Source organism: Petromyzon marinus, unplaced genomic scaffold (assembly GCF_048934315.1).
Source record: "Petromyzon marinus isolate PM22_M1 ecotype Great Lakes invasive population unplaced genomic scaffold, UKy_Petmar_22M1.pri1.0 PM_Scaffold_34, whole genome shotgun sequence".
NCBI lineage: Eukaryota > Metazoa > Chordata > Hyperoartia > Petromyzontiformes > Petromyzontidae > Petromyzon > Petromyzon marinus.
In genome coordinates, this window is record NW_027423324.1 from 464,225 (window position 1) to 487,373 (window position 23,149).

The 23,149-nt window shown below is 45.3% G+C and overlaps 1 protein-coding gene across 2 annotated transcripts in view; it reads left to right on the forward strand.

Moving 5' to 3' along the window:
* Positions 1 to 6,788: 6,788 nt before the first annotated feature.
* The window catches only part of LOC142923224 (uncharacterized), a 32,745-nt gene continuing 16,384 nt past the window's right edge, over positions 6,789 to 23,149 (forward strand). The window contains exons 1-6 of one of the 2 annotated variants that reach the window (XM_076064158.1): positions 6,789 to 6,935; positions 12,514 to 12,707; positions 15,649 to 15,742; positions 16,199 to 16,327; positions 18,051 to 18,164; positions 21,072 to 21,182. In XM_076064158.1, coding sequence (XP_075920273.1) covers positions 12,651 to 12,707; positions 15,649 to 15,742; positions 16,199 to 16,327; positions 18,051 to 18,164; positions 21,072 to 21,182 — 505 coding nt within the window. In that variant the 5' untranslated portion in view covers positions 6,789 to 6,935; positions 12,514 to 12,650. Of the gene's footprint in view, positions 6,936 to 8,195; positions 8,247 to 12,513; positions 12,708 to 15,648; positions 15,743 to 16,198; positions 16,328 to 18,050; positions 18,165 to 21,071; positions 21,183 to 23,149 lie in introns of those variants that run through there. The other variant, XM_076064159.1, reaches the window with a different exon arrangement.

Sequence of the window (23,149 nt, forward strand, 5' to 3'; positions counted from 1 at the left end):
GCGAGTCCTCATGAACCAGTGGGAGGCCAGGATGGAGAAGTTGTCAGAGGAGTTCCGGAACTTTTTGACGGAGAACCGCATTCAACAACCAGTACCGGGTCTACCGCCAGAGGTTGCCACTCAGCCGGAGCGGGTGGAGGACTCTGACGACGAAGACGACCGGTCGGCGGGACCGCCACGACGGCTACACGTACAACGATTTTAGGCCAAAGTGGGAGATTGGACGGCGTTCATACGAAGATTCCGTGCGGCTTATGAGTCTCTGAAATGGACGGAGAGTGCCGCGTTACGAGCACTGCCGACGGCATTGGATGATGACTCCTTGGCGACTTTTAATGGACTCCCTGCCGCTGTCAGAAAAACATTGGATGGTGCTATTGCGGGAATGAGGAAAGTCTACGAGCCGCGGTCGGTCGCCAAACGTCGATTTCAACAGAGGAAACGGGAGGCCACGGAGTCCCCCCTGGCATTCCGCAGCGCCTTGCTGGCCCTCGCCCAGGTTGCGTACCCGGCAATGGACGAGGAGGGCTGGGACTCCCTGCTGCAGGAGAAGATGTTACAGCTGGCGAAGAAGCTGAAAGCGTCTTGTCAGCCCGGACAAGGACGATGACGACGATGTGTCGTCGTTGCTGATCGCCAGGAACATACAAGTCAACCTTGACATACGAGACGGACCAGCGGCGGCGGTGGCGCAGCCGTCGCTGACAACCCCTGCCGGGGCCGGGAGCCGGGGGTGGTGGTGGACGAGACGCCGCCGATGGCAGCGGCGGCCGGGGTGTCGACCAGAGAACGACGGCGTCGTCCCGGGGTGTATGGAGACGGCGTGCATCGGACATGCTATGAGTGTGGGCGGAGGGGTCATCTCGCCCGTGACTGCTGGAGACAGAGAGATGGTCCTCCAACGGCGCTGAACAACTACAGTGGGCGGTTCCCCCAAGACCAAGGATCCCGGGTGAGTCGAGATGCATTCAATACAGGGCCGCCCTATCCACATCACTCATCCGCGTTATCTCACCCGTATTCATCGAGTTCGGATAGTACGCATGGCCGGGATACGTGGGGCGCGTTGGTACATCGTGTGTTGGGGGCCGTGCCGGGATCATCGGATGTGATGGCATGCATTCAAGGTGTTATGGTATGGGTTATTGTAGATACCGGGGCGTCGGCAACTCTCATTTTGTTGCAAATTTTTCGGTCGCTGCCGACGTCGCCTGGATCGTTGGGGCCGGTGGAAGGGCCATGCGTAGCGGCAAACGGGGGTAGTTTGGGCATTATGGGCTGCGTGGTTGCGACAATTCAAATTGGGGAGGTGATTGTGACGGGAAGTGTTTTGGTTTTTAACGGCCTTGGCGGTACCGTGTTTGTTGGGCACGGATTGTTTGCGAAAGATGCCGATTAAGATTTCAGTGGAAAAAGGTTGTTTGGAATTACCGTCGGGGAGATGTATGAAATTTTTGGGGACGCCTTCAAAATTTGCGGTGGCGAACGCTGTGGTGCAGGCCGTGGTGAGCCGCACCGTGCGCGTCCCACCTGCATCGCAAACATTGGTGCCGCTATGGTTAAAGAAGGAATTGCCTTGGGATGAGCTGCAGGAGGGAGTGCTGTTAACACCCTCAAATGCTGTATTGAGAATGCCCACCGTGGTAGGGGCTTTGACCATAATACCAACATATTGCGATCCTTTCATTCAAATTGTAAATGCGGGACACAAAGAGGTTGTTATTCAAGAGGGCACTATGTTGGCGCACGCGACGGGTGCGCCGGGTCCAGAAACGAAATCGTGTTTTGCTATGGGACAGGATGAAATGTTGTCAAGGGAGGAAGACGATCCGGAATGGTTAAGCGATCTTTACAAACAAAACCCAGAGTTATCGCCTGTGCAACGGTCGAGGTTGCATGCGTTGCTAATGGAATTGAAAGATGTGTTCAGTTCAGGGAAATACGACGTGGGTCGGACGACGTTGTTGCGGCATCGTATTGACACAGGAAACGCACCTCCGATCAGGTTAAATTCGCATCGTGTAGGTCCGCTTGAGAAAGAATGTATTCGGCGATCTGTTGATGAAATGCTAGAGCAAGATATTATTGCCCCATCGTCCAGCCCGTGGGGTGCCCCTATTGTCCTCGTTAAAAAACGTGATGGAACCATGCGATTTTGTGTTGACTATCGGAAATTGAATAAAGTTTTGGTGGCAGAAGCGTACCCGCTTCCACGAATTGATGATTCACTGGATGCCCTGTCCGGCGCCAGAATCTTTTCGACCCTCGATCTGTTGTCGGGCTTTTGGCAATTGCCCCTGGATGAGGAGTCAAGACCTAAAACGGCATTTCGGACATCACAAGGATTGTATCAATTTAACGTGCTCCCGATGGGACTCCACTCCACGCCGGCGACCTTCCAGCGATTAATGGAACTCGTGTTGTCGGGCCTACAGTGGGAGTCATGCTTGATATATCTAGATGATGTGATTGTTTTCAGTAAGAATTTCGATTAACATTTGCAATGACTGCGCACCGTTTTTGGCAGAGCGCGGCGCGCCGGATTGAAATTTAAACCAAAGAAGTGCCAATTGTTAAGAACATCGGTGAATTATTTGGGGCACGTTGTTAGCGCGTCAGGAGTGGCCACTGATCCGGAAAAGACGAGTTGTGTGCGAACATGGCCAGTGCCAAGAACAGCAGGGGAAGTGCGTAGCTTTGTGGGCTTTGCGTAGTATTATCGGCGGTTCGTTAAGGATTTTGCCACGATTGCTCGACCATTGCATACGCTGACCGGGAAAGGTGTGAAGTTTCAATGGGGGATTGCAGAACAAAAATCGTTCGAAGCATTGCGGGCCGCATTGGCGGATGCACTGCCGTTGGGATACCCGGTTGAGGGCGTCGAGACAGTGGTGGCATATGGCAGCCGGGTGTTATCGCCGGCAGAGCAAAAATACTGTATGACGCGTAGAGAATTGTTGGCGATTGTCCATTTTGTTCGGCAGTACCAACCGTATCTGTACGGCAGGGAATTTTTGATCCGCACTGATCACGCGGCACTACAGTTCTCGCTGCGCGTGGATCAGCCATCGGGGCAGATGGCTCGCTGACTTGAGACCCTCCAGGAGTACTCTTTCACGATCCAACATAGGAAAGGAACGCGCCATGTAAACGCGGATGCTTTGTCGAGGTTGCCGCGACCGGCTGAGACGAGTCGGTGCGCAGAGGGCTCACTGCGTTGCAGCCCGCCGCTGCAGGAGGGTCCGCAAACGGTCGCTGCAGCGGGTTCGGGAGTGCCAGGGATAAGTCCTGGAGCAGAAATTGGATTGTTGGGGTTGTCATTGAAACAGTGGAAGCAACTGCAGGTAGAGGATTCCTTGCTGACCAGGATGAGGCTGCGTGCCTCACGTTCAAGGGGATCAGAGGATCGCCCATTTTTGATGTTGACGGAGGGGTTGCTTGTTCGCTGGGATGTGGCAGCACAAAAATGTTGTATTGTTGTCCCGAGGGTGTTGCGGGGGAAACTCATTAGCGAGATACATGAGAAATTGATGCATTTGGGGGAGAAGAAGACCGCGTTGACAGTGGGGAATGAATTTTACTGGCCGGGAATGTTTAATGATGTGAAACAGCATGTAAAAGCGTGCCAAGAATGTGCGCGGAGGAAAGCGCCGGCACGGCCATATCGTGTCCCAATGCAATCGATTCAAGTTTCGAGAGTGAACGAAATTGTGGCACTAGATATTTTGGGTCCGTTCCCCGTCACCCCCCGAGGGCACAAATATTTGCTCGTCGGGGTGGAATACTTAACTCGTTGGCCGATGGCATGGCCGCTAGTAGACCAGTCAGCGATGTCGATCGCTGAGGCTTTCTTGAAAGGGTACGTCTTAGATAACGGGGCCCTGGAACAATTGCTTACTGACCAAGGCAAAAAAATTTCATCGAAATTGATTAAAGACGTGTGTGACTCGCTGGGGACCAAAAAAATCCGGACGTCCCCATACCACCCGCAGACTGACGGGATGGTCGAGCGGCTGCATAGGACGCTGACGTCCATGCTTTGTCACCAAGTAAACACCGCTCAAGATGATTGAGACCTGCATGTTGCAGCGACGCTGGCCGCGTATAGATTGGCCCCGCATGCCTCAACGGGGTACTCGCTATTTTTTCTAATGTATGGACGGGAACCAGAAGCGCCGGCTATTGTTAAATTGGGAATTCGGAAGCGAGAGAAATCTACGACGGTGCCTGCTCCAATGCAGGTGGCTTTACACCGTCTAAGGGAAGCCCGGGAGGCTGCATTGCAAAATACGGCACGACGACAAGCCGCTAACGAAAGATTGTTCGGCAGGCAGTGGCCACGAGAGCCGTGGAGTTTTGGCGATAAAGCCTGGTTGCACTGCCCCATGGTGCCGGTGGGAACGTCCCCGAAATTTCACCGCCCCTGGCAGGGGGCTGTTGATATTGTGGAGGTTTTACGGGATCAGAGTGTGCGAATAAAATTCGGTCGTCGGACATGGTTTGTTCACCCGTCGCGCCTGAAGAAATTTGTGTTACCATATGATGCGTCATCCCCCATCCGAGAGCGGCCTGTATTGGATGTGTCCGACGAACCTGTGGGGAGGTCACAAGTGCGCGTGTCCCAGAGATCTGCCCGCCGTGTGCCTGCAGGATCGCTCTTTTTGGGCAGGGTTACCGACCGGACGCCGATTGAACGGCCACAGATCCGGACCAATGGCCGTCCCGACCGGGAACGACGGACAGCCCCGCCAGCTGAGTGTCGCTGGGACAGGGATGGGTGTAGGGTTCATTGGCAAGACGCGCGAGGCCCTCCCTTACCGCAGGGTATCCCGTGCAGGGGAGATGGACCGGCAGTGGGAACCCGTTCCAGGAGGAATACAATACATTGACTTTGGGGGTTGGGAATGCTGTATAAAGGTGTTGTGTGCGTGTTGTTGCGTGATTGTACAAAATGGTTGTATATTGCAAATGCGTTTTGTATATATGTTGTCATCGTTCCGTCCGCTTCACTCCACTACTCCAATTCGAGTATATCGTAGCCGGGGATGGCTAGGTTCTTTCATCACAGGGGGAGGGGGTGATGTAGTGGAGTAGATAATGCGCATAGGAATTGGCCATATACAGTACACACAGACAGACAAGGAGAATGGGTCACACGAGGTCGAAAAGGTGGTCGAGTCGCGAGTGGCGTAAACAAACCCAAGTAATTAAGGGAGTCGTGGCACGAGGGCTGTGATTGGTCGAGAGGCTGTTAGCGTTAAGTGGTGGCGTCTGAATGTCTGATGAAGGGGACAGGTGCGGGCTGGCGGGAAACGGCCAGCGAGCCACGTGGCAATTAATTAAGGCTAATGCGAGAGGGGATAAAACGCGAGGTGGTTTGAACGGAGGGGAGTTGCTGTTGGAGAGTTGCTGCTGGGGAGTTGTTGCTGGAGAGTCGTTGCTGAGCAGTTGTTGGCGAGAGGTGAAGAGATACGAAGAAGACAGCTGGAAATGTTAGGGAAGAATAGATAGAGAGCCGGACCCCAAAGACAGTAAATAGCGATAGGGAGAGTCATCGTTAGCGGAGATAGATAGAGTCACTGTGTGTGAATAGATGGAAGTCACTGCGTGTGAAGAGATAGCGGCGATACTGTGTGAGAAGATAGAAGACGAACCACTGTGTGTGGAAGAGATAGAAGATGAACCACTGTGTGTGGAAGGGAAGACACTGTGTGTGAAGAGATAGGCAAAGAAACACTGTGTGTGAAAGGGGATGCACGGACGATGCTGACGTAAATCGGAGTGTCCGAGTTGGCGGAGCACGGAGAGAATTACTGTGTGTACGCAACGATGGAATAAAAGTGACGGCGAAAAAAGGGACGGTTGTCGTCCGAGTGAATTCACGGCGCTACAACTGTTACAACGCTGTGGGTGATCACGATATAATTTTCTCCGATACCAAGGTTCTTTGAAAACCCACGGGTTTTTATCAGAGATTTGTTCACGAGGCAATTCAGATTTACAAACACAGACACAATTTCAACCGAGAAGATGGTTTCAAATTAAGCAACCATTGGAAAGATTTTCTAAATCGAACCAAACAGTAAACTAATTTTCAATGGTACAGTATATATTTTTTTCAAGTAGTGGTACCCCAAACTTTCGCAGCTCTTAAAATTCCCTTTTCACACCATTGAAGTGTATACCCAGTTGCTGTTAATAGCTCAGCTTATTGAAGAATATATTGAGTACATTTATTATATTGATGTAATTTAGACTTAGTTTTTTACATCGGTTTACTGTATGATAGTTGGGTAGCACAGCCCCTTTGGCGTCCATGTACCTGGTGCCTCTGTGGATGTGTAAACTTTTACTTTAACATAGCTATTTCTGTGACCAGTCACAAGCTAATCCCTCAGCTATTTCAATGCTGAATTATCATGTTTGATATGTAAACTCCTTTGTCAAAGTGCCTCACTTCTCTCACCCAGTTTAAAAAGACGCCACGAATCTTAGCAGCGTTCATTGAAGCTCTGTCGTCCCGACAGTTCTGTTCCTTCACCTGAAGAAGGCTACTTGTGTTGTGGCTGAAACGTCGTGATTTTTGTTGTTTTATTTTTTACCTACGTGACTTTACCGAATAGAACCAAAGAGTATGGATCCTTGCAGTCACGAAAGCTTCAAATCTAGAACCTGTGTAATATTTACACAACCCATCGGCACTCGCCCACACCCTCATGCAATGTGGGGAAAAATCCGACAGAACCGGTTTGGCCGTTGAAAGGGAGAGGTGTCAGTCGTTTCTCGACGCCTCTCTACACAGCAGCAGCAGCAGCGTTTTGCAATGCGAGGCTCTCTTGAGTGTTGCAGTGCCGTACAACTCCAAAGTACGTGAGGCAACCAAGAACAGAAGAAGTCTGAGAGGAGATGGAACGATGAAATCATCCCGTGTGCAGGTACTGGGATTCTCGCGTCGCAGATACGTGAGAGATGGTTATGGCTCGGGGAAGTCTTCATCCAGCAGTTGATCGCTCATGGCATGTGATGGTTAATGTTACGTCTCATGTTCTTAGCACGACACGTGTTGGAGTGACATGGGGCAGCACGTTTTAACACGTAGTCTTTCGCGACCAACATCAATAATAGAGGTTTTTTGGGGTTAGATGGCATAAATATATAAATGCGTCGTTAAAACATGCCACCAACCGACACATCCAACTGGTAAGGTTTGTCACGGAAACAAAACGTGGCCAATTCGTCACTAGTACAGCACACCGGTGTGCTGGAGTACTCAGATTAGATAGTTGTAATTACTGGCGAAACGTTGCACTTAGATTGTAAATGTTGTGGCTTGGCTCTCCAACACATCGGTGTGTGCTACTATTGACGAATTGCCATGTTTACGTGACATCCCTTACAAGTTGGCTGTGTTAGGTGGTGACGGGTTTTAAGAACACATTTATATATTTATGCGATCTAACCAAAAAAACCTCTTATGGTTTAAAGCTTTTGTGACTGTAAGGATTCATCTTCTTTGGTTCTTTCGGTAAAGTCACGTAGAATGAGAATAAAATAATAAATTGATAAAATAAAATAACGCAATAATATTCTCACGACGAAAGAACCAAAGAAGATGAACCTCTTATGGGTCAGCACGTTATTTATTTGGGTATAAGCACATTTCAGGGGTTGAATAAAGGATGCGTGCATATGCATTTTAACTATATATTTTATACTGCTGTGAAGAAGGTGCAGTGGTACAGCAATGGAGAAGGTCTAGTGGTACAGCAGTAGAGAATGTGTAGTGTTACAGCAGTAGAGACCGTGTAGTGGTACAGCAGTGTAGAAGGTGAAGTGGTACAGCAGTGTAGAAGGTGAAGTGGTACAGCAGTAGAGAAGGTGTAGTGGCACAGCAGTGGAGAAGGTGTAGTGGTACAGCAGTAGAGAATGTGTAGTGTTACAGCAGTAGAGACCGTGTAGTGGTACAGCAGTGTAGAAGGTGAAGTGGTACAGCAGTGTAGAAGGTGAAGTGGTACAGCAGTGTAGAAGGTGTAGTGGTACAGCAGTAGAGAAGGTGTAGTGGTACAGCAGTAGAGAAGGTGTAGTGGTACAGAAGTGTATGTGGTGTAAGATATGAAGAGGGTAATGTACTGTGTGTGTATTAAGGATGTGTTTTGTGGCATCCTTTTTGTCAATCCCCTGCTCTATGCGGACTTTCTCACGCCGTGTGCGCTGTGGGGAGTGATGTGACCTTACTTCACTGCGAGGTCAGTGGAGGGTTTTAAATTCGGAGATAGTAGACGCAGGGACATAGAATTACGGTAAAGCGAAATATTTGTATTGTCTTAGTTCAGAACCAAATGGTCACCTTGTTTCACCTTGTTCTGCCCGTGTGTGGACATGGCAGGGAAGTGGTGAGACAAGTTTCGTTTCCCCTGATAAACAAAAACCTCCACAGACAGGAATGTAACACGCACACACGCAAACACAATGCGTACACGCACCTACACATACACACACAATATAAAGATCCCCTGTATAGCCTAACATATTGCTAGGGCAAGTGATGTTAGTGCCTACTTATAAATGGGTGCTGTGGCCAAGACAATGCTTGGCCGTCTTTGTATCCCAATGATGATGTTTACACAGTGGAGGTGTAGTGGTACAGCAGCAGTAGAGAAGGTGTAGTGGTACAGCAGTGTAGAAGGTGTAGTGGTACAGCAGTAGAGAAGGTGTTGTGGTACAGCAGTGGAGAAGATGTAGTGGTACAGGAGTAGAGAAGGTGTAGTAGTACAGCAGTGGAGAAGGTGTAGTGGTACAGCAGTAGAGAAGGTGTAGTGGTACAGCAGTAGAGAAGGTGTAGTGGTACGGCAGTAGAGAAGGTGTAGTGGTACAGCAGTAGAGAAGGTGTAGTGGTACAGCAGTGGAGAAGGTGTAGTGGTACAGCAGTAGAGAAGGTGTAGTGGTACAGCAGTAGAGAAGGTGTAGTGGTACAGCAGTAGAGAAGGTGTAGTGGTACAGCAGTAGAGAAGGTGTACTGGTACAGCAGTAGAGAAGGTGTAGTGGTACAGCAGTAGAGAAGGTGAAGTGGCACAGCAGTGGAGAAGGTGTAGTGGTATAGCAGTAGAGAAGGTGTAGTGGTACAGCAGTAGAGAAGGTGTAGTGGTACAGCAGTGGAGAAGGTGTCGTGGTACAGCAGTAGAGAAGGTGTAGTGGTACAGCAGTGGGGAAGGTGTGGTGGTACGGCAGTAGAGAAGGTGTAGTGGTACAGCAGTGGAGAAGGTGTAGTGGTACAGCAGTAGAGAAGGTGTAGTGGTACAGCAGTAGAGAAGGTGTAGTGGTACAGCAGTAGAGAAGGTGTAGTGGTACAGCAGTGGAGAAGGTGTAGTGGTACAGCAGTGGAGAAGGTGTATTGGTACAGCAGTGGAGAAGGTGTAGTGGTACAGCAGTGGAGAAGGTGTATTGGTACAGCAGTAGAGAAGGTGTAGTGGTACAGCAGTGGAGAAGGTGTAGTGGTACAGCAGTAGAGAAGGTGTAGTGGTACAGCAGTATAGAAAGATGTAGTGGTACAGCAGTGGAGAAGGTGTAGTGGTACAGCAGTAGAGAAGGTGTAGTGGTACAGCAGTGGAGAAGATGTGGTGGTACAGCAGTAAAGAAGGTGTAGTGGTACAGCAGTAGAGAAGGTGTAGTGGTACAGCAGAGGAGGTGTAGTTTTACAGCAGTAGAGAAGGTGTAGTGGTACAGCAGTAGAGAAGGTGTAGTGTGTGTGACAGTTCATATGTGTGTGCGTCGATATGTGTCTGTGTACGTCCATGTGTGTGTGTAGATCCATGTGTCTGTAAGTGAGTCAATGTGTATGTGTCAGTTCATGTGTGTGTGTAAGATACACTAGTAAAGAATACCGGTTTACCAAAAGATATTCCGAAACTTGCTGGCCATTGTTTAAATAACACTTACTTCTTATGGAGAGGAGATTTCTTTAAACAAAATGAAGGAGCAGCAATGGGTTCTCCTTTATCCCCTGCTATAGCAAATTTGTACATGGAAAACTTTGAAATAAGAGCACTTGCCTCGAGCACATTAAAACCATCCTTTTTGTTTAGGTATGTGGATGACACTTTGGTTGTCTGGCCACATGGTAAAGATACACTTAATGATTTTCTAAATCATCTCAATGCACAAAACCCGGCCATCCAGTTCACCATGGAAATGGAGGTGAATAACACACTCCCATTCCTAGATATTTTGCTTGGACATGGCCTAAACGGTAAAATAACACACAGCATTTACAGAACGCAAACGCACACTGATGCCTATCTGAATGCAGAATCACATCATCATCCAGCTCAGAAATCCTCTCTTATCAAGACGCTCATACATCGGGCTAAAACAGTGTCAGATGGTGAGAGTCTAGTGAGAGAGATTAAACACGTTAAAGAAGCATTACGACAGAATGGCTACAATAATGCTCAAATTAACAGAGCACTGAATGCCAAATCACGATCGCAAAGCAATACTGCTAAAAGCGACCAGATTGTTAAAACAATAAAAATTCCATATATCTCAGGAGTAACTGACAAATTAACCCGTGTTTTGCAAAAGCAAAACATTACAGTAAGATTTGGTACAGTACACAAAATTCAAAAACTAGTATCTTGCACTAAAGACGCATTACCTAAACTATCAACAGAAGGTGTATATCGGATTAATTGTTCATGTGGCAGCTGCTACATTGGGCAGACGGGACGTAACATCAACGTAAGACTAAAAGAACATCAGAGAAATATTAAATTATCTCAAACACAACTGTTGGCAGTGGCAGAACATGCTTGTCAACAAGGACACTCAATTGATTTTGACAATGTTGCAGTGGTGTGTAAAACTAATTATTACTGGCAAAGACTGATTAGAGAATCCATTGAAATTGAGAGGAACAAGAATAACTTTAATCGCTCTGACAGCTACCGGCTTAGTGCGGCCTGGAAGCCTATTATTAAATAATACACATTACATTTTGATTTAAAGAATTACTAATCTACAACTCATTACTAATCATAACCAATGACTGATTACTAATCGATTATATAATTACAATACCCCCCCTCCGCCTCTAATCACTGCACCTGATATGAGTTAAGTGATGACGTCACCCTGCTGCTCTATATAAAACCGGGAGCAAGCGAGGGCTTTACCATTCTGGCGAATTGCCCGATGACGTTGGATGTATTTACCAGCGAAACGTCGTACTCAAACTGTAAATGTGGATTAACTCTTCAACACACCGGTGGGCTGAAGTAGTGAATTATTTGTCTTTTGTCAACGTGACACTTTTTTTGCTGATTGGCCATGTCGGGTGGTGGAGGGTTACGACACATTTATAAATAAACGCGATCTAACCCAAAAACCTTTATTATGAATAATATCAATTAAAGTCAATGATATAATGCAATACTCGCAACTCCAGAAATTACAGTCCCATCCATCATGTTTAACAATAATATATATTTTATTATTTTATTGTTTCCCTTCAACGTGACTTTACCGAAAGAGCTAAGAATAATAATATTCATATCCACTAATATGGTTGACACAACAATCCTACTTCCGATTGAGCACGGTTGGCTACATACGATGCAAAACAAGTTCAACATACTCATATACGAGGCAACAAAGCCTTTCTTTTCCGTGCCACTTTCTTTTTTTTAAATCGGAAACAATGATTACTGTACAAAGTGCAAATTCGGCCAAATTTGGAATTGTCACATTTGGGTTGGAGCTCTCAGTTCCTGCTTCACTCGTCAGTCACCTCCTTATCACTCTTCTATCGCTACCACTATCATTTTTAGTATTCCCGTGAACTTCACTCATCGATCCTTCCATCCATGTTGAGGTCTCGGTCTACCAGAATGCCCCTGTTGTCTCATCCGTTCTCTCTTCAATCACCACACTGCAGGTCACACTCACTCAACGGCCCACTCAAGGCAGATGTCATGACCATAGATGAAACATCTGTTACGTCGTGTTCACGATGTAATTTTGAAATATATTAACCATCATTACGAGCATTGAGTCTTTGCTAGCCCATTCATCTGGGCCCTCTGGCTACCTGATTCCATACTCTTTGGTTCTATTCGGTAAAGTCACGTGACTTTACCGAATAGAACCAAAGAGTATGGATCCTTGCAGTCACGAAAGCTTCAAATCTAGACTTGATTCCATGTACCTATAGACTTGCCAATGATCTACTGTCGCCTCATCAGATGAACTTTCCTTCTATTACTCTTTTTCATTATTTTATTGGGCGTTCTGCTACCCAACCATGAATCCTTGACTGAGGAGGCATGGTTTATCCCCCTTTAGTTATCAACAAATTACAGTCTCACTATGGTATTGTTGGCAACCTATTGGGATATTGGGCGTGTGTTCAACAACACAATCATTTGATACTACTTCATTTGCAACCACCATCAAGCATTGTCTTGACCTGATCCAATAATTCGAAGTAATAATCCAGAGTGATTTTATTTTCAACAGATGCTTGCAAAGAATGCAGCAAAACGTCGAGGCCGGTAAATTAAGGTCGCACTGTCTGGATTCACATTTTGAGCTGGACACGAGCTGGACAAGCGACGGAGGAGTTTGAGCATCTGCGGCGTGGAGAGCGGAGTATCATGACCTCGCGGAGAAACCCAACGGGGCTCACGATGGGAGTAAAACTTCTCCTCATGGTGAGGACGACCACTCACATTGTCTCAGTCATTTGTCAGTTAAAGGGTTCACGTGTCGCTGAGGTCCTGGGTTCATATCAAGGTTTCAGCCACCTGCTGTTTAACCGGATACTCAAGCCCTGTCACCAACGACTTATATCGAAATCTGTATTTCTATATTGAGATCCATATATTCGCACAGAGACACAAAGATTCACAACAAAATGCTTGGGCTCACACAAAGATGCATACTCGCACGGAGACCTATGCCCTGCTATGGCGACCCATAGAGTGACATAGAGTCACATAAACTCAGAGAGTGACACATAGGAATACAATTATACAGAGGCACCGACTCGCATAGAGACAAATATAGGCTGAACTGTGACTAAACCAGGTTTTCAACTCACCTCCATACATGACCACTCCCTTCCACACAGCACCAATCGCCTCTAAACCCCATCACTCATCAGCATACAGCAACACCCTCTTTCACACCCCACCAGTCACATACACTCACCACCACAGCACCACTGACCTCCCATACGGTCCCCAAAATGTCTCCATCCCCACCCTACATCAACTTGTAGCACCACCACCCTATCAACGCGTTGTACATTGCAATTGAGAGTTGATTGCATGTTATTAAAAATGTATGGCACCACACAGCCGCCTGTGAATGGCCAATAAGTTTCCACTACACCACGGTAGCTCCTTCAATTGTCGGTTATAAAAGTAAAACTGTTTTGATTATTTTTCAAGACATTTATGCGTTTGGTAATCCAGTAACTTTTTTATTCATCCAGTTACTGGTAATGGAAAAATAACTGATTTTAGTTAGGCTAATATAGAGAGAGCTGACGTACATCTAGGAGACGATCTACTGAGATGTAATACCTATTGGCTTGTTCTTGTACCATATGGCAAGACAGTAAATTTTACGTTCAGTGTCAAGTTTGTGAACTTCAGGAAGAGAGATGGGAGTGCAGAGGTAGGAGAGTGGTTTGATGGGAGGTAGGAGACTGCATGGAGGGGAGAAATGATGAGATGAGAGGGGACGAGTAGGAGAGTGCGTGGCGATGAAAATAGTGAGGTGAGACGGGAGAGGTAAGAGACAGGGGAAAGATCATGACGAATAGAACAACAGTCACTGCAATATTTCAGTGAATCTGAGATTTGGCAGAAAGCCAGTGGAGAGAATGCAGTATTGGCGTGATGCGACCACGTTTGTGTCTATGGTTGAGGAGCTTTAGAGAATCATTCTGAATCATCTGTAACCTGGACCATGGAGGAATGAGTCACAGTAGTCCAAGCAAGAATAACGGCATGGATGAGAGTCTCAGCAGGCAGTGGATCTAGACAATGCTGCATGAGTGCAATGTTCAGTGGTCAGAAAATAATGTGGCTCCTCAGAGCGCAGCAAGTTTGTCTCTCTGCACACAACAATCTCTGTGTAATCCACCAATCATACTTGGTATGGAAAGCCAATAGGCCAATAGACTAAACCGTTACAATAGTTTTAAATCTATGTGAAAAGAGATTGTAGCTTTGTGTATCGTTGCGTTTATCTTTAATGTTTCATGCCAATTCATGATGAGGGTATACACTTCATTAGTTATTGTGTTGACCAGGGCCCAATAGTTTATATGTAGTATATTGCTCCATTTGTTAAAAAGCCTGCCTGCTTATGTTAACCAGAAGTTCAAAACCGCTCCACAGTGTTCTTGCTTTAACAAATACAACTGGGTAGAATTTATCTTCTTTGGTTCTTTCGGTAAAGTCACGTAGAATGAGAATAAACAATAAAATAAAACAATAAAATTCTCACGACGTTTCGGCCACAACACAAGTGGCCTTCTTCAAGTGAATGGAGCAAACCTGTCGGGACGACAGAGCTACAATGGGTTTGCTCCTTTCACCTGAAGATGGCCACTTGTGTTGTGGCCGAAACGTCGTGAGAATTTTATTTTTTATCTTATTATTTTATTCTCATTCTACGTGACTTTACTGAAAGAACCAAAGAAGATGAATCCTTGCAGTCACGAAAGCTTTAAAATGATATAATTTGTCTGAAGAGCCAACAGGCTGATGGATCTTAATATATTTGCTGATTTGTGAGGGAAATTAGGGTATTTGTTGCATTCCTGGTAACTGCTAAAACATAAAATAACTGATTGTCACTTTGCAACAAATATATAAATGTCAAGGGCATGAAGATTTGTACTTTTTTAACTGATAAATTAAGGGGGCTGTCATGGTGTAGTCGTGAGCACACTGAACATTCCATACAGTGGTCTGTGGCTCAATTTAAATCTACACCACCACCTCTGTCCACCCAGCAGTGTAAATGAGTTCATCGCACTTAAGTCTGATCGTCAGGTCTCAAGTTATTCATAAGACGATATATACACATCCTTGATAGGATAAGATGATGTGATGGGTTGAATTGGGAATTCCCCTACCTCTTCCAAGACGTTTGGTGAGCATGGAAGAGTCGACAAATACCCCCTGGAGCTCCCAGTAGTTGAGGCCCTTCCACCAGCCGTGACAAAGACAGGCGTGAAATTGCAAGATATAGAAAAGCATGACAGGAGTGCAAATTATAGGCAACATAAACACATCACAAGGTAACTCAGCACCTGGCCTACAAATGGACATTAGTCTGTCAGTCGGGGGCAATGATTGGTGCTTTCCCCAATTGAGTATAGCAGGTAATTTACATTTGGCAAATTTAGATTGTGGCACGTCATACAATGGCTGGTTCCTTTCAAATTACGTATGTTGGTTGAACTTCTTTTACACCCTACGCATCCAACCGTGCTAATTGAAGGTGCGAATGTCAGGGCATCTTTAATATGAGTGAAGCAGACGGCGCATATTTATGATTCATTTAGCTGGATCGTATTGCTGTTCAGTTCCTCCGCCTGATTGCCCAATCATTCTGTATGGATCCGTTCTGCAGATCTCTTTACTGCACAAATTGTCTCTTGCCAAGGAGTGCGGTGATGGATTCTACAAATCACAACGAGGCATCTGTTGTGAGCTGTGCCCTGCAGGTAAAGCAACACAGACGTGGCCATCCAGGGTCATAACACTTCCCTCCCCTTGGCATTCGATTGTCACGATAACAATGAAAACAGCAGAAGTCCGTGGAGAACTTTTCATGACTTTGCAGACAGGTTGAGAACCGTTGCCCTACACCTACTGCTGTGTGAAACAAAAAGCATGGCACTCAGGTGCCTGTTTGGTGGCCAGGTTGACGCACTACAGATGTGTGAAGGAACTCCAATTGGTAGCGCCATTCCAGTGGCCCCACCAGACGGGTTAATTTGTAATAAATAAAAAAACACAACAATATGCATCGAGTTGATGCATTGTTCCTAAAAGGCGCGTGCTTAAAGTTTGTCCACTCTGTCTCCCAAAGAATCAGTTCCTGCTTGGACGTTTAGTCCAGCACCAATACAAAAGTGAGGTATTTTGTCTTGGCCTGCTCACGCTGTGTTGTCCTCCAGGGACATACAAGATGTTCGACTGTGCAGCTAATAAAAGGAGAGCGAGGTGTAATCTATGCCCTGAGGACAGCTTCATGAGCAGAGTCAACCATGAGGAGAAGTGTGCACCGTGCAGCAGTTGCGGACAAGGTAAATGACAGCACAGCAAGTAGGTTACTGCCATATCTGCATTGTGTGTTTTTGAGATTTATCTCTTTGTATGCATCATATTCCAATAGTGCCATCAGCATCTTGTAATAAGGCAGATACGTTATATTTGGGGTGTACAGTGAAGAAACAAAACAGGATATCAAACAGACCAAGATACCAGCAGTGCTGATATCCTGGTTTGTGAATCTGTAGCAATTAATAATGTCCTGCCAATGACACATTCTCGGGTATGTAACTGATCTCATCAGATACCAGAAGCTAAACAAGTTTCAGGCTGGAAAGTGCTTAAGTGGGGGTCAACCATGCATAGAACTCGTGATATAGACCGCTACAGGGCTACGTACTGAGGAGTGCAGCAAAATCAATTGGACTGTATTATTTTCTGTAGTATTTTCCTACATCTATGTTCCTCACCTTTACAACCTGCTCTGTGTGGTGAAGTATGAACAAACAACCTCAACAGGGGACAAAGAGGACTATATTTCTTGGATGTTTTCTCAGGTACATATTGGATAACATGAATATAACCTCTGAAAATGGTCAAATCACAGTCGTCTGCATTCCGCCAAGGGTTGTCAAATCAAAACTGGTAACTATTTTAGCAATTAATTACCAGATATGTGGCCTACTCTTCCAAGAAGACCAGCTATCTTGGAAGAGGTTAGCATACTATTTTGTTATTGCCCACGACAGCCCCTCTAGAGGGTATTTGGCCGACTGCCACACTGCCCAGACGTCTTGGAAGAGGTATTCCATCTCTCAATGGTAACTCCAAGGGTGTTAGCATGAAACACCAGCCTATCAGTTTAACTATTTTACGTTTTGTATTTTTAATAAGTAATTTTTCTTAAGTTGAATAGTCAATGTGAGAATATATTGATGTCTCACGATACATGGCATTGTGCGGGGTGGACAGAGGCATTTTGTTTTTACATTTGTAATAAACCACTATCACGACAACTGTTGATTGGCGTCTTTTTAGTTATAGAATCTCTGCACATCTCCACTCTCTCTTCCTCTCTCCTTTCCCTTTCTCTCTCTACTGCCGTTGACGAGCCGTTCTATGTCCACCGTCGTGGCACGCCTCCCTCTCTCTCCGATACTGCCGCTGGCTGTCGGCGTGCCGGGAGGAGCGGCTGCTTCGCTGGGAGTTCGCCACATGGTCGTCGGCGAGGAGAGGTTGAGCAGCGATGCAGTCCTGACCCGACGCTTCCCACACCGACCCCGAGTCCTCTCCTGCCTCCGCTTATATCCCTCTTGGGGAAGCTAAGCTCCACCTTCAGCCACGCCCCCTCGTGGAACCCTCCCGATGGTTCCCGTTTATTCTCTCCAACTCTGCCCGTTACCTTTGGCCCAGATGGAATCCCCGCTTAGGATTGGATACCGATTACCCAGCTGTGGCCATGCAGGAACCCCTTGTAACCTCCTAGATGGCGCTCTCTAATTACACAATGATAATTATTAATGTAACCAGTGACCTCTGGCTTACAAGTTCAGTGTGCTAACCTTACACAGCAGTGGTTACCTTTCTTTCCCAGTCTTAAATGGTATGCTTATTGTTATAGATATTTCTATATGTGCAGCAAACTGGCAACCATTGTTTTCTCTCATTCAGTGACTGATGATGCAAAAACAAAACTATTAAATTGACTTTGGTTTGAATGGAGAGGTTAGTGGTTTGATGTGATGCTTCTCATTGCAGATGAGGAGGTGGCTCACAACTGCTCCGTGGCCCAGGACACCGTGTGTCAGTGCATTCAGGGGCTCAAGAGAGACCCTGGCTCAGGGATTTGTCTCCATGAAAATCCCCACACAGGTGAGCTAACCAGCCACTGGAACCGGTGCCATCAGTTATGCAGTAGAGACGTTGATTTGTTATCTTGACAGTCAAAGCAACAACAGTCTGGTAACTGAAATAGCAGACGCTCGCTGCATAGGAATGAAGGCAAAATACAGACTCGTGTTTGAATGTGAATATGACCAAGAGTAACCTTAAAATTATCTTTCTTGAAAGGTGAAATCCAAAACAGGATTCATTGTGCACGTTTCATTTACAACTCACAACTTTGAGACAGCATCATCACCATACCTAGCATCGTCTTTATCACTATCAGTAGCAGAATCAGTGGAACCAAAATTCAGCGACCTCAGGCATACGCTGGGTATGGAATGCCTTATTTAAATCAGGTGAGCATTGCTATTATTTAACTATTAGGAACCCGCAGAATGTCTATGGTAAGAAGATGGCAAATATGTACAGACTCTTATGATTTCGTAAACTGATTATTTCATACAGAAATATAGATTTTTATCTCTGTTAACAGTATGCGGAAAAGAAATGACAATTATTCACCCCCTCTCCCTGCTGCACCCAAATCCCGCGTGGCGTCATAAACCCTTCTACTCACCACCCCGACGTCTCATGACATCACCGCCTCTCCTCACCAACTCACGCCAATCTTAATTTGAATGGCTAAGTGGTAATGTGTCATTGCAGAAGTTCAGGGTTCGAATCCAGCAACCACATTAATTAATATTATGGGTATATTATCCATAAATACTACATTGCATATTGTTCACACTGAACATTAGAGATCCCGTGATATTGTTCCTAAAAGAGTGTGCCAAGTGTGTTGGCTTCCAATTACGCAAAATTTGAGGTACACAGAAAAACCCTCTCTCTATTCACGAGGGATTTGTTCTTGAAAATGCACATGATTGCAGAATTCGCTCATGAGGAAACCTAGTTCCAATCGGAAAAATGGGGTGACGTTCATTGTACGAGTGGTCACCCCAGTGGTTCCTTGCCTGGTATACGTAAGGTCGGGGGTTCGATCCCAACCCAGACACCTGTATATTTGGAGTTTGGATGTTCTCCCCGTGGTCAGATGGATTTTTCTCTGGGTACTCAGGTTTTTCGCCTCCACATTTAGAAACATGCATTTAGATGATTTGGCTGCGTTAAATTACCCCTCGATAAGCCACTTCATTGAGCTATCATTTGTGGCCAAGTCATATCTGACAAGTGGGCCTTACCTGGAAAAAAAATAGTTATAAACAACCATGTGTTTTTTGTAACTACCTTGGATGATGATTTTACTCTGATGGAGGGTGGTGGTGATGTTGATGAGCTTAGGAGGTTGACTCAGTAGATGCAGGTGTTTGATAGCAATGCACAGTTATGATTTTGGAGAACACGAGCCACAACACTTTCCTGCATTTTTGCAACTCAGTCGACTTGTTCATACCTAAATGTATAAACGAGTGGATTGTAAGTATAAAGTAAACCTGCACAATAGCGAGTTCCTAGTGGGATCACTGCATGACTTGAGGACTAAGTGGGTAGCCGAGGAGGTATTGGTGGTCTGGCACCATGTACACTCGCAAATACTGAAGTCCAGTGGGTCACGAATAGGGAATTAGTATACATTTGTAGTGACATTACTGGATGTCTCAATGCTGTGGGTGCAGTACCGGCCCTAGAGGAGCACGGTGTGTGCTGCATAAGAGCCCTGGATGGCACCACGCTTTAAGTGCAATGCCAACCCTGCAGGATAGGGTGTGTGGGTGCCGACTGAAGGATAAGGTTGTGTGAGGCCATAGCATTTTGGTTGACCCCGGAGGACACGTGACCAGCTAAGTTGACAGAGGGGCCCCAAGAGGGGCCTAGGGGGGGTCACGTGGTTGGGACCCAGAACCTCCCAATAATTCTGGAAGGTGGACGTGGCCAAGGGCGAAACTGGCCATGACACAGATAATATAAGCCGGGTCCCAAGAGGGATCAGGGTTGTTGTTCATCCAGGAAAAAAACCCTTCATCTACAATCTCCATCCAACGAGTCTCCAACACGTGGACCCGGGCCGAAGTCGTTGGTCCTGGTCCATAGTAGCAGTTACGTAATCATGAGTGTAGTTAGCCAGGTGGTCACCACATAAGGTTGTTATTCTGTTAAGGGGAAGTTATCCCATGTGTTGGAACTAAATAAATGTATTGCCTCCAAAGTCTACATCTGCGACTCAGTTGAACCCATTACACATTTGTAATGACGACTTGGCACACTTCTCTTGAGATGGGACTTTATTCAAGACACGTTCACTTGACATCAGGCAACAGCCCCGAGTCTCCTGAGCATCTCCTTTATATACCAACCGAGGCCACGCCCCCCTTCTCGATCATTCTCGCTCACTCTGGATGCTAGCTCCACAGCAGACTCTACTGTCCTCTTTCGTGACCTGACCATGCTCCCTTCTCAATCATTCCCGTAGCCACCAGTCCCTTCACACTCAACTGATACCCCTGTCATTACGTCCCGTGGCCGCCAGTGCATTCACACTGTAGGCTGATTCCCCTGTCATTATCTCCCATGGCCAATAGTCCACTCACACCGCATGCAGGCTTTAGTGTCATTATACATTTAGTTACTCGCGAAACCCACGGATTCAGAACTCGCGAATAGTGAGTGTTTACTGTACCCACAATTGAGTTAAGTGCATGAAGCCACATAGCAGCTTCGCTCCCTATTGAGAACGTATTGCAGACAGTGTCTATGAAACACCGCACCTTCCTTCATGAGAGTCTTGCAAAAAAAGAATGGTGCGAATAATAAATGTACACATAATGTGATCTGATATGTGTCATCAGCAGGTGTGGATTAGACTTCAAATGTTCTGGTTTTGACAGATGTTTGTTTCTCATCCTTTGGGAAACTACACTGCACCTGCAGCAGCTATAGTTTTGGGGTCTATCCTTGGACTGGTACTGTCTGCATTTAGTCTCTTTCTACTCAAGACAAAACGGAAATGGCTGACTTTGAAAAAAACATCGGAGCATTATGGTAAGTATAGTGTTCCATTATTATATCCAAAACGGGATGAATCTATAAAAATGTATTCTTATGCTACCATGGCGACACCGCTTGAGATCTTCCAGGTGCATGCTCTAAGTAATGATATTCAGAGACAAACTGTTGCATATTAAGAAATTGTTAAGTCATTTCTCACCATACATATTTTGACACAAATGAGTAAGGTGTTCCCTATATTTGATTGTTAAAATACACAATACTCATGTACTTTACTATCTCATTATGCGAGACCAGAACTTAATGAGCCATCTTGCATCAGTTTAATTGTTGTATATTTGCAGCCACTGCAACATTAATCTCAATTTCGTGCCACAAAACAAGACTCCAAATCCTGAGTTCTTAATGCGTGCATATTCACAATCAGTAGTTTAGTCAACGACATGAATCTCATATTCTTGGTCCTTTCGGTAAAGTCACGTAGAAGGGAAACAATAAAATGATAAAAATATAAAACAATAAAATTATCACGACGTTTCGACTGCAACACAAGCAAGCATCATCAGGTGTGAAAACCACAGCAAAATGATTGCTTGTGTTGCAGTCGAAACGTCGTGAGAATTGTATTGTTTATTATTTTTATTATTTTATTGTTTCCCTTCTACGTGGCTTTACTGAAAGAACCAAGAATATGAATCCCTGCATTCACGAAAGCTTTAAATCAAAATACATGAATCTCACTCAATACTCTGCCAATGAAATTACCAGAATTTTTTACGATGTTAAACGCTTTCAAAACAAATGCAGTTAACTCTTGATCAGCGTCTAGTTAATCACAGCTCACCTTGAGGGAACTGTTCATCACTCCAATAGACAAGCGCACCTCTACCAAACACGCTCAGTGATAGTGTTGAACAAGAGAAAGTATAAATAGTAACATGATGCAGGAACTGATAAAGAATCAGATACAAACTGAGAGAGCACTTCATGTATTGGAGACTTGTAGGAATCTAATAAGGCCTAGAATATTAGATGAGATTACAATTTGACTAATGTTTCCATCATAAAAGTTTCCTTTAAAATGTTACTAACTTGCAAATCCAGATATTATGAAAATTGTAATTGTCTATCGTTCTGCCACTATGACATGTGTGTTCCGGAATTACAATGTCTGTGCCTCCAATATATTTGGACATTTTTCTTCAATAAATAATATTTGTTTTCATAGGAAATGAATGCCTTAACCTTCAATATAAACATTTTAGCAGCACGTAGGCTTTCCCAATCAATATGAATAATCTCAGATCTAATGTATCCTAATCATAGGTTTCGGGGAGGGACAACAACGTGAACATAAACTCATTCCACTATGTTACCTGTGAATAACCCAACTAATAATTGGTAATGCATATTCTCAGGTTAACATGATCCATTGTAATTTATATTACTACATTAAACCCCCTATAGTCTTGGCACCTGATATGCTCACAATGATGGCTTCACATTTACTCTCTTTACGACTGAAACAGGAAGACTTCTTCACAATTTTTGATGATCACCTGACAAAGCTGGTTGTAATCACCAGCGAAACGTCATATTCAAATTGTAAATATTGTGGTTTTAAGGTCCAACACAGCAGTGTGCTGAATTAGTAACTAATTGGCATATTTTGTGAACTTAACAAACCTTGCTAATTGGCTGTGTCATGTGTCGGGTTTAACGAAACATTTATATCAATCTAACCCAAAATTATTTTTATGGACAGCTATGTTTGTTGACTATGAGCTGAGATTTTTGGTGGCCATCGAAAATTTTCCTACCTTTGACAACATGTTAGTGGTTCCCAAATCCATATTTTTCAACAGGCTTTGTTCTTTAAAAAAAAACCCTTTACACATTTGCTCAGATAAACCGCTTAGACGTATTATATGAGGTTATATTTATTACTTGTCCTTTACTAAGAGATCATGGAATTGCGGTAGAAAAGAAGATGGTTATAT